General features: G+C 41.6%; 2 protein-coding genes across 2 annotated transcripts; one reads left to right on the forward strand and one right to left on the reverse strand.

Annotated features, from left to right (window-relative positions):
* Positions 1-510: 510 nt before the first annotated feature.
* dnajb14 (DnaJ heat shock protein family (Hsp40) member B14) lies at positions 511-6856 on the reverse strand. Its single transcript, XM_079279404.1, has 8 exons — positions 6696-6856; positions 4228-4393; positions 3229-3374; positions 2430-2624; positions 2267-2352; positions 2044-2153; positions 1537-1709; positions 511-1425 (listed from the first exon to the last, which is right to left on the reverse strand). Exons 1-8 carry the CDS (start codon positions 6832-6834, stop codon positions 1301-1303), a joined length of 1140 nt encoding a protein of 379 aa, XP_079135530.1. The 5' UTR covers positions 6835-6856; the 3' UTR covers positions 511-1300.
* Positions 6857-8774: 1918 nt separating this feature from the next.
* snapc3 (small nuclear RNA activating complex, polypeptide 3) lies at positions 8775-13948 on the forward strand (the record flags this gene model as incomplete). Its single annotated transcript, XM_079278019.1, has 9 exons — positions 8775-9007; positions 9687-9770; positions 9878-9956; positions 10043-10147; positions 10230-10379; positions 10482-10564; positions 11864-12022; positions 13537-13644; positions 13715-13948. 9 exons carry the CDS (start codon positions 8775-8777, stop codon positions 13860-13862), a joined length of 1149 nt encoding a protein of 382 aa, XP_079134145.1. The 3' UTR covers positions 13863-13948.
* Positions 13949-14096: the final 148 nt, after the last annotated feature.

Below are 14096 nucleotides of genomic sequence, written 5' to 3' on the forward strand. Positions count from 1 at the left end.
TAAGTTCTGCACATTCAAGAGTGAAACACTTCTCTTGTTATGTGATTATGTGTGTATGCTCTGAAATGCATTTTCAAACTAGCCCATATCTCTTGATTTCTCTTGTCAATGTAAATTCCATTGTTTTATGAGTGAATGTTTTGGGATTAGTACATGTCTTAATACATTTCTCTTGTGTTGGGTCTTTCACAAGACTATAGAAGTGTATTACAAGGGACACACATGTGGAGGTCTCCAGTATATTCTCTATATATAAAATGACACTTCTGTAAATGTGCTTGTGTTACATTCCAGCACTGTGTGACGTTTCACCGATGTCTCGTTACTCAAGACTGTACAAAATAAATATTCTGTTTCACATTTTCCATTCACCTCCACTGTAGCAGCAGAAAGGTCACAAGTGGCTAAACTTTGGCAAATAAAACTGTAAGTGAGAAGTGTTTTTTTAACTTTTGGGGAATTGACCCTTTGGCATTTGAATCAGACACATATACATCCAGTCAATGGTAATAATTTTACTTTATTTAAATGATTGGGCGAGCATTGAAGAAAATCACTTTCTTCCATAGTTTCTTAAATAACTGCATACATTTCAAACATTCAAAAATGAAAAATGTACAACCATTTATGAATAACAGTTTCAATGTCCTTCCAAGTTTAGTCCAAACCAGCTTCACATTTTGAAGAGGATGACATAAAATGTTCTCTTGTAGCAAAATCACAGGAAATCTCCTCGGGATCCATTGACCTCCATCCACACCCGGGGGTGAGTGGGAAGCTAGAAGTAGCACTGCGTTATTTTCTTTTCTTCATGAAAATGAATTTGGCTGGAGGACAAGCACCTCCAAACAAACCTAAAAAGTCTCTCAGATTATATTTATGTCAAGCAGATGACGCCAAAAGCAGTTTGTTGATCTTAAAACCGTGAATTTTTTGGGTTCTCACTACTCAAAGCACATGCCTTTACAATCAAGTGTCCTTGTCCATCTTGTTTCCAGGAAATTACGAGAAAAGCAGAGTAAAAAAAGAAAAGAAAAAACAGTTCTGGGGCTTTCTACAGTGTGTGTAGATTGGTAACAAGGCGGTTCCTGGGGTCAGGCTGGAGTGAGGAAGGTGGTGTGTGTGTGTGTGTGTTTGTGTGGGGGGGGGGGAGTTATAAGAAGAGGGACATTTCAAAACTTCAACAATAGAGCTAAATCATTTCAGTAAGTTTTTGCTTCTAGTGTAAAGACTCCTTCTTAAAAAAACATGAACATACACATCTATTAATTTACATGTACACGATCTAAAAGCATTCATCTCAACCTCCTCTGAATAGGTTGTTTAGTCTGTCCAGCTCCCTGCAGTTGTCCATGGTCATAAGTTCTGCCTTCTTGCGCATTCTGTCGTCCCTGTAGACCTTAGCAGCGTACAGCAGGTCTGTTTCTGGATGAGACACGCAGAAAAAACCAACGTGAGAAGAAAAAAAACATTGTGCAAAGCAGAAACTACTATTGAATTCAGTCAGCTCGTTCTGAGGGTGCATTGGTTACTCACTTGTCTGTCTCTCCTTCCAACAGTTATTTCTGACATTAGATACATAATCGTCCTCCACGCTTTTCTCAATCTGGTGCAGCGCCGAGCCCTTAAACTCCGACCTGAAATCTCGAGCGACGTAGTAGTCGACGTGCAGGTTTTCTGTCTGCCGTTTTACCGTCTGACCCGTGGACCTGGAGGAGATGCAAGTTGTTGTGAAAAATACTCAAATGCATTTTGTTCCCCACATATGTTGCACCCTGAAGGTGTTTTATAGGACCAGGTTTACTGCGACACCAGGATGAGCCGCTTGTGTCAACTTTTCATTGCACATGTTAAAAAAAAAAGGCATAAAGGTGGCTGCATTCTAGTTGTTAAATGTTATGACATTACATGTTGTAATCTGTTCTACTGATGGGAAGTGAATGCGACCTAAGGTTGTTATTAGCGACCTATAATTGTAAGCAACAAGCAAGTTTGCCTCAGTGATGAAAAAAAGAAAGTGTGTGTGTGTGTGTGTGTACATACGGTCTAGAGTAGAGGCTGTAGGGTGGAGGGGAAACCATCATCTGGCTCAGTATCGACACTAAAATCAGGACCACGATGGGCATCAGCTGGATGAACATTGAGAAACCACCCTGGAGGCAAACACAGTTCAATGAGTCCTTCAGTTTCAACACACACTAATGTACTGGGACAGCATGCAGTTTCTATTGGTGCAAAGGGACAAAATCTGAACCCATGTACATACATCGTTCCTCTCTTCTGTTCTCTCTTGCCGGTTGTCCGTCTGTTGGCTATAGCTTGTTCTGCTGTTGGTGAAGGTGTGTGCCGCTGCTGTAGACAAAAAAATATTATGACTGTTCATGCTGTTCTACATTAATGAAAGGAATACATTGCGTCAGCTCACTTACAGGAAGGGAAGCCACCTCCAAAGAACATGTTGAAGAGGTCCTCAGGAGTGATGTCGGCCTCGAAGCCCCTGTGGAAGTCAAAGCCTGCTCCTCCTCCATGCGAGTGACCCGGGCTGCTCGGCTCCTCTCCTCCCGTCAGGTCATACTGCCGTCTTTTGTCTGGGTTGCTCAGCACTGCGTATGAATTACCGATCTCTGGAGGAGGACCCAAATGATGTATCAAGGAGGGGAAGAAATTATGGACGTACATTATTTCAAACTGTGTTTTTCTAAGTTTCAAAAGGTACAGTTCACTCACTAAGCTACTAACTAATGGGACAGGCTTCTCCTTCCAAAACACATGCGGGTCTATACTTCATTTTCATTCTTATTGTGAGCCAATAAACACATCAAGATTGTTAAATATGTTCTCTTACATCACCAATAGAGAAAAAAAAAAGTTTGAATCATGTTTTGACTGTGACATAATACCGTCACTGCAAAAAAAACAAAAGAAAAAACCCATGATGTAAATTTCAGGTCATGTTGCCCCCCCCCCCCCCCCCCCCCCCGGGTTAAGACTCATCGTTGTTTGCGCTGTTAGGGCCGTTATCACCGTTATCTGCTAGCCACCGGCTCAACCTTCACCATTTTGAGAGCCATGTGGAGGGAATCACTAAATCATGGCGATACTCAAAATGTCTAATTCATCGCGTTGAAAATACAATGCTTAGATATTCAACGTTTGCATTAAATGCAGTATTTTTATATCACATGCGAGCTACATTTAAAAATCGATCAGTAAATAATAATGATGTACTTTTAAAGGCCTCGGTTGCTCCAGGTGCGTGGTTTTTGTCTGGATGGAACTTGAGTGCTAGTTTCCTGTAGGCTTTCTTCAGCTCATCCTCGTTGACTTCTTTACTGACACCCAGCACTTCATAGTAGTCCTTACACCGCTTGATTCTGGAGGAGAGGGACACAAAGTGGAGCAACAATTCAGTGGATCTGTTCTGACAGACGAGCAAAATGTTCTTTGTACTCAAGCTTAAAAGACAATTAAATAATTAAACTGATGTTCAATTATTCCATTGTTATACATCAGAAAACATGTGTAAAAATAAAAAAAAATAGAATCAGTAATTTTGTTAGTTTATGATTACAATCTGCTGTAAAACAGAATGTTAATGATATGCTCACATAATCACGATACAAGTCGATAATATTAAGTTATGACTGGAGTAGGATCACGAATGAGGTCACATGGGAGACATTTTTAAAGTAAACTGGTGTCATTTTTCTTAGAAGACATGATGCAATTTTTAACCCACTGAAGCTTCCCCAAAGGATTTTGACTAAAAAACACGAGGGAATAGAATGCTTACACATGTTCAAGTGCAATACACTGGCAGGATTACATCATGACAAGCAGCAGGTTCACCCTCTAAATGCACTCAAGTTGCCATTTGCAACTTTCTAGGATACGATTGAGGCCATAGGCTCTCCTGTAGTCCTCGTGGTCTAAAACGATAGACCGTTAGCGGTTACCTGGAGTCGGCACACACCGCTAAACGTCTCTCACTTTCCCTCATGTGCGAGACACCGAGCCGACGAGGTTCCCATGACAATTAGCCGTGTGTGCACAACACTGCAGTGAGAGACTAGTGTCCTCCTGCAGCCACAGATGAAAGGGCTAATCAAGTATGATGGAAACAGTGCTGCTGTCACTGGGCCACATGTGGGACGGATTGCAGTACCACTTAGTGTGCACAGAAACACAGCATGAAAGAGAAGCGCCAGTGAATCCTTCAGTTCTCACCTTTGCACACCTTCCACCTGCTCTTTGTTGAAGCCTTTAGAAGAGTCGCCTCCTCCAGACTCTTGGCCTTCCCCGCCTGGCGGTGCACCGGAGCCTTCTGCTGGTCTCCTACGATATGCACCGTTACCCGCTGAGCTCCCATTCTTTGTTAATGCGTCCAACAAAGCTAAAGAAGACCAGAGGAGGCTTAAGATTATTAAATGACAAATTATTACCGGCGGTATGTTATGAGTCAAAGCATTTCCGATTTGGTGTCAAGATTCAAGACAACTTTGATACAACACTGTAAATTATATCACATATATACTGCATAGCTTTACAGACAAAGTACAACAGTTACTTACAGTTGGAAAATGTTCAAGTACGGTAGTTACAAATACAGCACTCAGGCACAATGTCAGTTGCCCAATCAGACCTTTCAAAAGGTCTTACTTTAAAGATTGGTCAGTGAATGAAAAGGCATTTCTTCAGTAAGGAAAAACCAAATTTGGGACAGTACAAGGAGGCACTGGCTTCAGTCACCGAATGAAGAAGCTTTTCAAGTACATGGATGGAGAATACATAACTTGCAAGTACATCAAAAACCAAGAGGAAGTCATGTTAAAGTCAACATTGTGGACCAGTTCCAGCCACCTATTGGGGTGCAGTGAACAAAAGGGCATGAAGATGGTTTCTCATTTAATTCGCACTATATTATGTGTTACAGAGACAGGATTGTGCATTATCAGCATGTGTTGCAACATGCTATGGATTAAACCTGGCATTACAGTGTCAGCAGCTCATTTATAACCTGATTAAGATGACGATTGTATTCATACAAAATATGCCCACTGTGCCGTAATGGCAGGCAGTGATGAGACTTCCAATTCATAAAGAATGCTGTATTTTATTCACAGTGTTTCACAAGGACCTTGATTCCACTGTTCTCATCTTTCAGCCTTTATATTCACACAATTTGCGGTGTCCTTTCAGTCGTCGGGCCTTTCACACAGAAAGCGGCGACGGCACCACTGCAATCTAAAAGCCATTATTTCCAATGGCTTGCGCAGCTCCACAGCGGCTTTTTTTGCTGCATTGAACAAAGCATGAGCGCGAGCGCTGAGCGCAGCGCAAACCACATCCTGAGTGAAAGGCACCTACGGGTCAAGTTTGCCAACCATGAATATAATATGGTCGGTGATACAAAAAAACGCATTCTCAAAGACAGTAGAGCAACATTAGAGCAGCTCAATCATGTCTCTCTCTCTCAAATGCTTTTAACATGTTCTGATGTTCCTTATTGGCCATTAATCAACATTATGCAGTCACCTGTAACAGAACAAGCACACAACCATGATCCGCTTCCCACAGCGCTGTAGACTACTTCACACGTTGACAAAGACATATTCACTGCATTTCTTTGCATATTACTCGGCATGCTTTGGTCATGCTGACTCGTATAGTTTTGTAGCAGCAACAACCTTATTTGCCCACACCGATCAATATTCATTTGACCGAATACACTCCTCCTGGTGCCATATTGTGATACGTTATGATATTGACAGCCTGTTACAACCGTCCCTCTTTAATGTGAACACCTTCACATGCTGGGTTCACGGAGCCAGTTGATAACCAGCCTACTGATGTCAGATAACTCAAAGAGAGCAGGGCAAATATGAACATGACTGGGATACGGGTTTTAGAGCTACCGTATACTTTTGTCAGCCCCATCCTGACTTAGCCTAACACCTGTTTCCTCTTACAGACAGGTGTGTGTGTCCCGGATGAGCCTAGACTCAATCATTTAATTAAAGGATTGGCAGTCGGGCTGGCCAGCCTGCAGTCGTGACTAAATCCTCCCTCTCCAGTCTCCACTTGCTTGTTCATAGACATCCAAACGAACCCACGGCCTTTACGCACACAGCAATAATACCGCCAGGTTAACGTAAGTTATTCACTTGAAGTGAATGTGAAATGACAGCAAACACAAATGCTCTACAGGTCAGCTAGTCTTCAAGATGTTGCAATGAATGACAGCTAGCGTTAACGTTCAACCACTAAGCCAACGACGGCTTGATCGTGGATCGATGTTACACGACTCGCTACCATTGCTCCACTGATGGCTGCTAACGTTACAGGCTAACACCTATCGACGTACCGTCACCACATATAATCCACATTAACTGAGAGGTCCGATGTAGCGAAGCGGTGGCTAGTTTAGCTAACACAATGCTAGGCCCACAACTTCGTTAGATAACGCTAACTCGGATATGTGTTGCTTTATGTCCCGTCTTAAATAAACAGTTTATTCGTGACTAACGTTAACTAATCATGCAAACACACGTTGAACAATAGTAAAAAAATAGTGAGTTGTTGTGAGCTTCAGACGTTAACAAACGTCAGCTATGCTAGCTAACACTTGGTGGTTGTCAGTGTAGTTGTTCCTTCGCTAGGTTAGCCTTTGACCGGTCAGTCACCAGCAGCCCTACCTTTGGCTCTGTCCGTCGGATACAGCTTCTCTGCTTTGTGCAGATACTTGGACGCTTTCTCTCTATCTCCGGCTGTGAGGGCTTTCGTCGCTATGTTTATACATTTTTCAGCTTCGTCTCTGTTCCCTTCCATCTTCATCCCTCTTCCTCCTCCGACCGAGTCAGCTGATCGTCTCACACACCACGTGGTGCCCCGCACTGACAGCCGAGTCCAGATGTAACGTTATACATGCCACATTGTCTTAATAACTGGTCAAAGAATGTAACTTAATGAGGGAGGATTCAAACATTTTAATGTCAATGGCAGAAGTGTTAAAAACCTATTTTTTAAAATATGGTTTCACATCCTCATACATTCTCTTTTTTTTATTGTAGGTTTGGAATTTTGCTAAAATGTAATTTTGAAATTACAAAGTTGTCTTTGTAGATGTCCGAATTTCATAGAGAAATACTGTAATGCTGGAAGATGATGTTTACCCATAATTTGACTCCGCATGGCTCCACCTTGTGGAACAACAGAACTATTACAATTAATAGGAAAACACTTGTTGAATCAAAATTGGTAGGATCATAACATATTTTTTGTTACTGACCTGACCCGGAACGGATTCTCATCCCTCCTTTGATGAAGCCGATTATAGTCTCATCCAGGAAGGTGAGAGCTGCTTTCTGCAGCAGAACTTCAGCATAGCACAGCTCTGCATGCATCTCCTCTGTTAACAAGAATCAAACGTCACATGATGGGTGAAAACAACTTTCCAGACCTGCAAAAATGTTAAAAATACAATACACCTTGTCATTTTGTTCATCAACTGCACTAAACTGTCCTCCCTCTCTTTCTGCACTAACTTGTCTTCTCCTGCAGTCAGAGAGGGATTGTTATCCTTCTTAAATGTTTAGATTCTCACTGTCTCTAAACTACACATCCTCCACGTTTTGAATTTCCCCACCCACCCACGACTGATGCAATCACCTTCTGTATACAATTTCTTTATTTCTAATAAAAACACTAAAAGAGTACTTAAACATGGCTCATTTCACCTCCTAATCACAGATCCAATGAGTCTGTAAGCTTATCACTCACCTTCTGTCAGGTTGTCAGCTGGTTGCCTATTCCACAGGCTGGTTAAAGTCTCCACTATTCTAGTTTTCTTCCGAAATCTAAGTTAAGGAATACACAGTATGGTGACAAATTAATCAGGACGGTGTCTCAACGCTTTGAAGACAAGGTGATGAATGAATTCTTCCCTATATGACTGTTTCTTTGACTCAGAAATGCACCACATTTTGTACACACCGTTTAACTTAAATCCTAAACTTTTATGAAAGTGTTCAGCCGTACCTTTGGCACGTCTGCAGGGATTCACCCAGTGACGCCATGGCAGCATTCATGTCCTTTGGGTCAAAGGTCATGCCTGCCTGCATCACCAAAATGCTGCTGTAGCCCATTGCGTGGTACATGCGCTGACTCTTCCTGAAGGGGACAAATGCAATGATTATTCATAAAAAGAACCCTGCATATTCTAAGTGTGAAATTAGAATATTGTTAAAAGTAATCAAATGCCCCCATAACTAAATGTTATCGTACAACCAGCAGTGTGAAACAGCTGTCCACAAAGATGCAGAGTCAGCTGGAGACTAGTTTAAGAGTCAGTGACTAACCGGGGTTTTAAGACAGCCAAAGCATCAGAAAACCTGTTGTTCAGGAAAAGGTTGAGGGCATAGGAGCATTCCGTCAGTGCGGCCTCTAAATCCATTTCAGGGGATCTAAATGAAAGAATGAAAAAATATATTATTTAGACTGCTGGGTCGAGAGATAAATCATTTATTTAAAAAACATGTTCTGCTGGACAAATGTGAAGTCATTTTGCAGTGATTTTTCTGAGTGAGTGTAGAACTGCATTTTGTGAAATTAGCACAAGAAGGGCCAAAGGAAATGTATTGCAATTCTCTTTTCTTTTCTTTTTTTAAATCGCCGTTTTTATTTTTGAAGCCTCCACACTGCCCTGATACTGCTTCTCGTAAAAACTACATTACCCATAATCCCCAACGCTCATAATCTAGTCATTCTGGGGAAAAATGGCGGCGCCTAATCCATCGACAGACCCGAACACAAACATCCCAGAATACGAATACACTGACGTTAACACCAAAATATTTCACATAGGTTCTTTCAGAAACGAGTGGCTGAACAGACTGAAGCCGAGTAACTACTCCTATCAGCAGGAAGACGAGGACACGTTTGACGCCGACTTCGCTGCAGATATTGGGATCAGTGCGGAGACCCTGAGCGACCTCAAATCCATCTGCAGGTAGTCACACCAACGTAAACTCCACGGCGAGCCTCGTTAGCTCACATTTAGCAACAGTTTACAAAGAGAGAACACGTGTTGTGTCTGATGAAAATGTTTCTACCAGCGGCTCTTCCCTTTTCCTGTCTCTCTACAAGTACAAATACCACCGTGTTAACATCAACGTATACTAAAAGTATCAACAACGAAAGCACAATGTTTCAACATGTAACGTTATGCACAATGTCCCATTTCAGAGTAATGTGTTTATTTTATGTGGACATCACGGTAGCATTAGAATGGTAACCAGCTGCACTTTTTTTATGGCTTGTCGCGAAACGCCAATTAGCAACACCTGCCACACAGGGGACTTAAATAATGAGTTGAAATACGAACACAAACATACAAAATACAGGTGTGTCTACAGGGGTGTTAGGTGTGAGAACAGTGCTGTTTCTCTTTTAGCCATTTAGTACGTCTACTCAAAATAATATAGCTGGTAGACCTTCCATAGCTTTATAGAGAAGACAGATTCAATGAGACAGTTACCGTTTGTGTGTGTCGACTGTCACTGTGCTTGCTTATTGTGTGGTTATATAGTGATATACTATTATTTAATTGTTATGACTAATGCCTTAATTAAAGGCTTCCTTTGGCAGTATTTCATTACACGATGCTCTTTCATGTTTTTCCTTTCAAGTCCCGATTCACTTCGCTGCCATGTTGAGGATCAGCCGCCGGACACAGAAGTTGTTCCCCCGAACTCAACGCTGAGAACACTCGAGTATGATTCTCCCTCAACCGTCACTATTTATATTGTGTCTCGGATAAACCAACGAGCAGGTAAAGCAATAAAAATAATGGAGTGCTCTGTGATTTTGTTTTTAACAGACAAAGAAAAAAAAGACAAGATTACAGAGCTTCTCTAAAAGTCAGCAAGAACAGACACGACCTCTACGCGGATGAACTGGTGGGTCCACTGCAGGAAACGAGATATTGTACCGCACCGACACGTGTCATCTTCATATACTAATATACTCTCTCTGTGTTTTACAGGAGCGGTTAACTGTCGGTAGGAAACCAGAGGCCGTGGTTGACGTGGTGCCTGAAGGAGAAGTCATTCTAACTATCAACGTCTACTACTCGGTTACTTTTGAGAACGTGAGCTTTTACCGCTCTCTCCTCCAAATATGACAGGATGTTATTCTCCTTGGTACTGACATTTTCCTTCCCCCCCCCCCAGTTTAGCACTGCCAGACCCCACATAACTCTGCTGATGACGGGCTCCCACAGCTTGGCAGAGCTCAGGGATGCCATCTGCTGTGTCAGCGACTTGCAAGTGTGCGGAGAGTTCAGCAACACGCCGGACATGGCTCCAGAGTTCATCAGCAAAGTGAGCACGTGTACAGTTCATCTGAAATCACAAGCAATATCTGAACCTCTCTGTATAAGACCTTTACATTAAACGTATCTATTTTCATGTTTTCTATTTCAGGATCTTTACAAGTCAGCTTTCTTCTTCTTCGAAGGAGTTTTCTATACCGACATGCGATACCCTGAGTGTCAGGACATCAGCATGTAAGTTTTTCTGCCAATTTATGGTGGAAATGTGAAAAAGAAATTCAGGTGCCAGGAGACAATTCAAAATATAATGCAGTAAGGCCCTTGGGCAGTCTGTGTTGCTTTCCAATATTTATTCTCCTGTAGATCAACTCTCATTTATTGTCATCTCTGCTGAGCCAACACCGATGTTCGCGTGATTGTCTCTTCTGTCTTATTTTTGTGTCTTTAACCTCTTTTTAAATATGCATGTGGCACCTATTCATGTTAATGATATTATTGATATATAAGCCCCTGGACTTTAATATTGTTTCAGCAAGATTTCTGCTCATGTTTAAAACTTCCTGCACATTGTTTTCTCAAGATGTCAAGTTAAGTCGTGATATTTTGAGAGAAAAAAAGTTGTAATATTATTCGAAACAAGTCGCAGTTTAATTAGAATAAAGTTAGAATATTTAAAGAGAAAAAAAAAAATCTACCTGCCCTATAAAACTAAAATGAACAGAAAACACTTCTGATCAGGCATTCATGTCACCATTGTGTGGCTTGTTGTCCACAAAAAAGTTAACGTCACCACCTCTGATAAAATGCAGGCTAGATCCGCCTTATTGTAAACATTCAACGCCCTCCTGCTGCTGCTCTCGTCCACTTTCCAGGCGAGGTGCAGTTCATCTCGAACGAGCCTAATATCATCATCGGTTGGAAAAAATAAATAATATTTGATTTATTTAATAATTTCTTTTGTTGCGACCTTAACGTGCAAGAGGAATGTGGCTTTCTGTTCAACTTTTCCCTTTAGTGATTCTAGAACCTGTGAACCCTCATCAAAAGGTCCTGCCGCGTTTTAGTTAATAGCCTGTGTGCAATAACACAATATCTACCTGCAGGCCATGAGTGAAATCGACAAAAGTTCAACGAAAGTATATTCTTTGTGAATAACACTGTGGCACTGTTGTTAACACTGCAGCTCATGCGACCAGCTTCTGATTGAACACAGACATCTTGGTTTCGAGGGTTTTCATTGAAGCCTTGGCCCCTTGCTTACCGGAGTTGCAGCCACATTTACTGAAATTATGAATCATGCTCACAAGTAGATCAAAGGGAGTGGTCAGTAATATTTGGGGCAGAACATTGAACTTCCATCCTCACTAAGGAAAGCATTGTTGGAGAAATAATGTGATGTGTGACCATAAAACAACAAACAAATATTCTCTGAATGAACAGATACCAGATACTGGAAGTTTTGATGTAACTTTAAAATAAACAGACCTGTCTTTGATAATCTCGTGATGTCCCTTCTGGGTGTTTATGCTACAGGACTGTCATTGAATGGGCAAAGTCCCACAGCTTCCCACCCTACAGCCAAGCCAGGATGGAAGACATGAGATTTGCGGGTCTGAAAGTGAAAGTGGGCTTCCCGTACCTCTACTGTCATCAGGGAGACTGCGAACATCTCGTCATCATCACAGACGTCAGGTCAGTGCTGTGCTTTCTGGATTTTTCACGATTCCTGCGGATCCTTAAAAAGTCTTAAAAGGCATTGAATACATTCATCTACAAATAAAGGCCTCAATTGGTATTAAAATGTCTGAAATCAATCATTCAGAAGTCTTAAAAATGCTAAGACATGGGAAGTATGATTTTATGAATCTTTTCAAATCTGGACACACAGCTTAAGAAACACAACCCTCCAACCGACGCCTGATATTTTCCAGTTCTATTCCAGTTTCTGTGCCCTCGTCTCCACCACAGGAAGTGTTTGATGTTTTATTTCCTTCAATTTTGGTTATGAAGTTAGTTTTAATGGTGTGTGTAGGATTTGGCGGCATCTAGCAGTGAGGTTGCACATTCAACTGAAACTTCTCCCTTGTGCCAAACGTGTAGCAGAACTACGGTTGGCAGACACGAAAACGTGAATGGTTCTTTCTAGAGCCACTGTTCGGTTTGTCCGTTCTGGGCTACTGTAGAATCATGGCGGCCGGCTCTGAAGAGGACCTGCGCTGTGTAGATATAAACGTCATTACACCATTCTCATGGAATGAAAACATAACAATTCTTATTTTCAGGTGATTACACACTGAAGAAAACGTACTTATTATTATTATTATTATTATTATTATATTGCATTAATAGGTCCTCCTAAATGCTACATACTGTTCCTTTTAAAATAATTTCTCTCCGAGTGGCACTGTGGCCCCAGTGAAATATCTCTACATATACAAGATTAATTCATATATGAGATTTATGTTCCACAGTCGATGAAACCTAATGACTTTGAGGAACTTTTACTCGAGCATCACCCGCAGGTTGACATCTGTTTAGTCTACAACCGCTACCATGGCTGGAGATTGTTATCTTGTTCTACAGCCTACGTCGTGACCGCTTTTAACACACGCTCTCTCATCGCTCACATGGGAATATCGACATGAATACCATGTTCATTAGTCAAACTTAACGCATACTTCTGTGCACCTTGATTAACTTGTGCTGCTTGCTCATCACAACGATGTCAAAATTGACTTCTACTGCCAATATGAGACACTTGTACAAGTATTTGTTGTCTTCATGAAGCTCTTCACTGACAGTCCAAGGTCCTTTTTTTCTTGCTGCCACGACATGAATTGGCTGCTTGTTTTGCGTTGGAAGCACATGCTGGTATGGGAAATTGCATGATCAAGCCACTGAACATGCCCTCTACCTAAATAAACTTCACCGCCACAACAATTATACATGGTGGTCTGGTACGTCGACACATAGCTTGCAACACGACGCTCTCTGAATGTCTGTTTCATCACTTTAACCTTTTGAAATAAAGCCCTTCGTTGTCAGACAGGATCTGACTGCTCTCACAAGACTTTCTAGCTCTGAGAAATTGTAATTATCTGAAGCGATTTACTGTTTTCATGAAAGCCTCTTGATATCACACGGGACACAGATGTGTCACATCTCAGGCTCTAAACGAATGTTCCCTCTTTTTGTACACGTTGCAGACTGACCCATGCCAACGACTGCCTGGACAAGAAGCTGTACCCACTTCTCACACACAAGCACAGGGTCACCACCCAGAAGTGTGCCGTGTGCCACGTCTACATCGGAAGGTGGGTCAAAAAAAGTGCTCTGGTATTCTCTAACTGTGAACACGAGTTTACCATCCCCGACTCTTTCCAGGTGGCTCACAACCAACGACCAGTTTGCTGCGAGTGACCCGTGTCTCTTCTGTGACAAGTGCTTCCGGATGCTGCACTACGACGCTCAAGGCAACAAGATGGGCGATTTCATGGCCTATCCCTATGTGGACCGTGGTGCATTCAACTAATGTATTTTCTTTGGATCAGATCACTTACTTATGCTGCGTAATAGACCGCAATGTTTTATAGCTCAGAGAAATGTATATTGTTTCAAAATAAACATGTTTTTGTACAATGATGCTTACATTTTTACTGACTGTTTCAAATCAACTAACTTTTATTGGAAAGTGTTTAATGTTGATTTTTAAATATTCATTACTTAAACGCACAAATCTTTGAGAAAATATTCTCAGTTATATTTA

Source organism: Melanostigma gelatinosum (assembly GCF_949748355.1).
Source record: "Melanostigma gelatinosum genome assembly, chromosome: 11".
Classification (NCBI taxonomy): domain Eukaryota; kingdom Metazoa; phylum Chordata; class Actinopteri; order Perciformes; family Zoarcidae; genus Melanostigma; species Melanostigma gelatinosum.

What these genes read in the sequence shown, in the direction of transcription:
- dnajb14 (XM_079279404.1), bottom strand. Translation starts at nt 6,834, where the DNA reads ATGAAGATGGAAGGGAACAGAGACGAAGCTGAAAAATGTATAAACATA. An exon ending in TCCGACGGACAGAGCCAAAG is followed by an intron (nt 4,394 to 6,695) that starts GTAGGGCTGCTG and finishes GGTCTTCTTTAG; the next exon opens with CTTTGTTGGACGCATTAACA. An exon ending in CAGGTGGAAGGTGTGCAAAG is followed by an intron (nt 3,375 to 4,227) that starts GTGAGAACTGAA and finishes CCTCTCCTCCAG; the next exon opens with AATCAAGCGGTGTAAGGACT.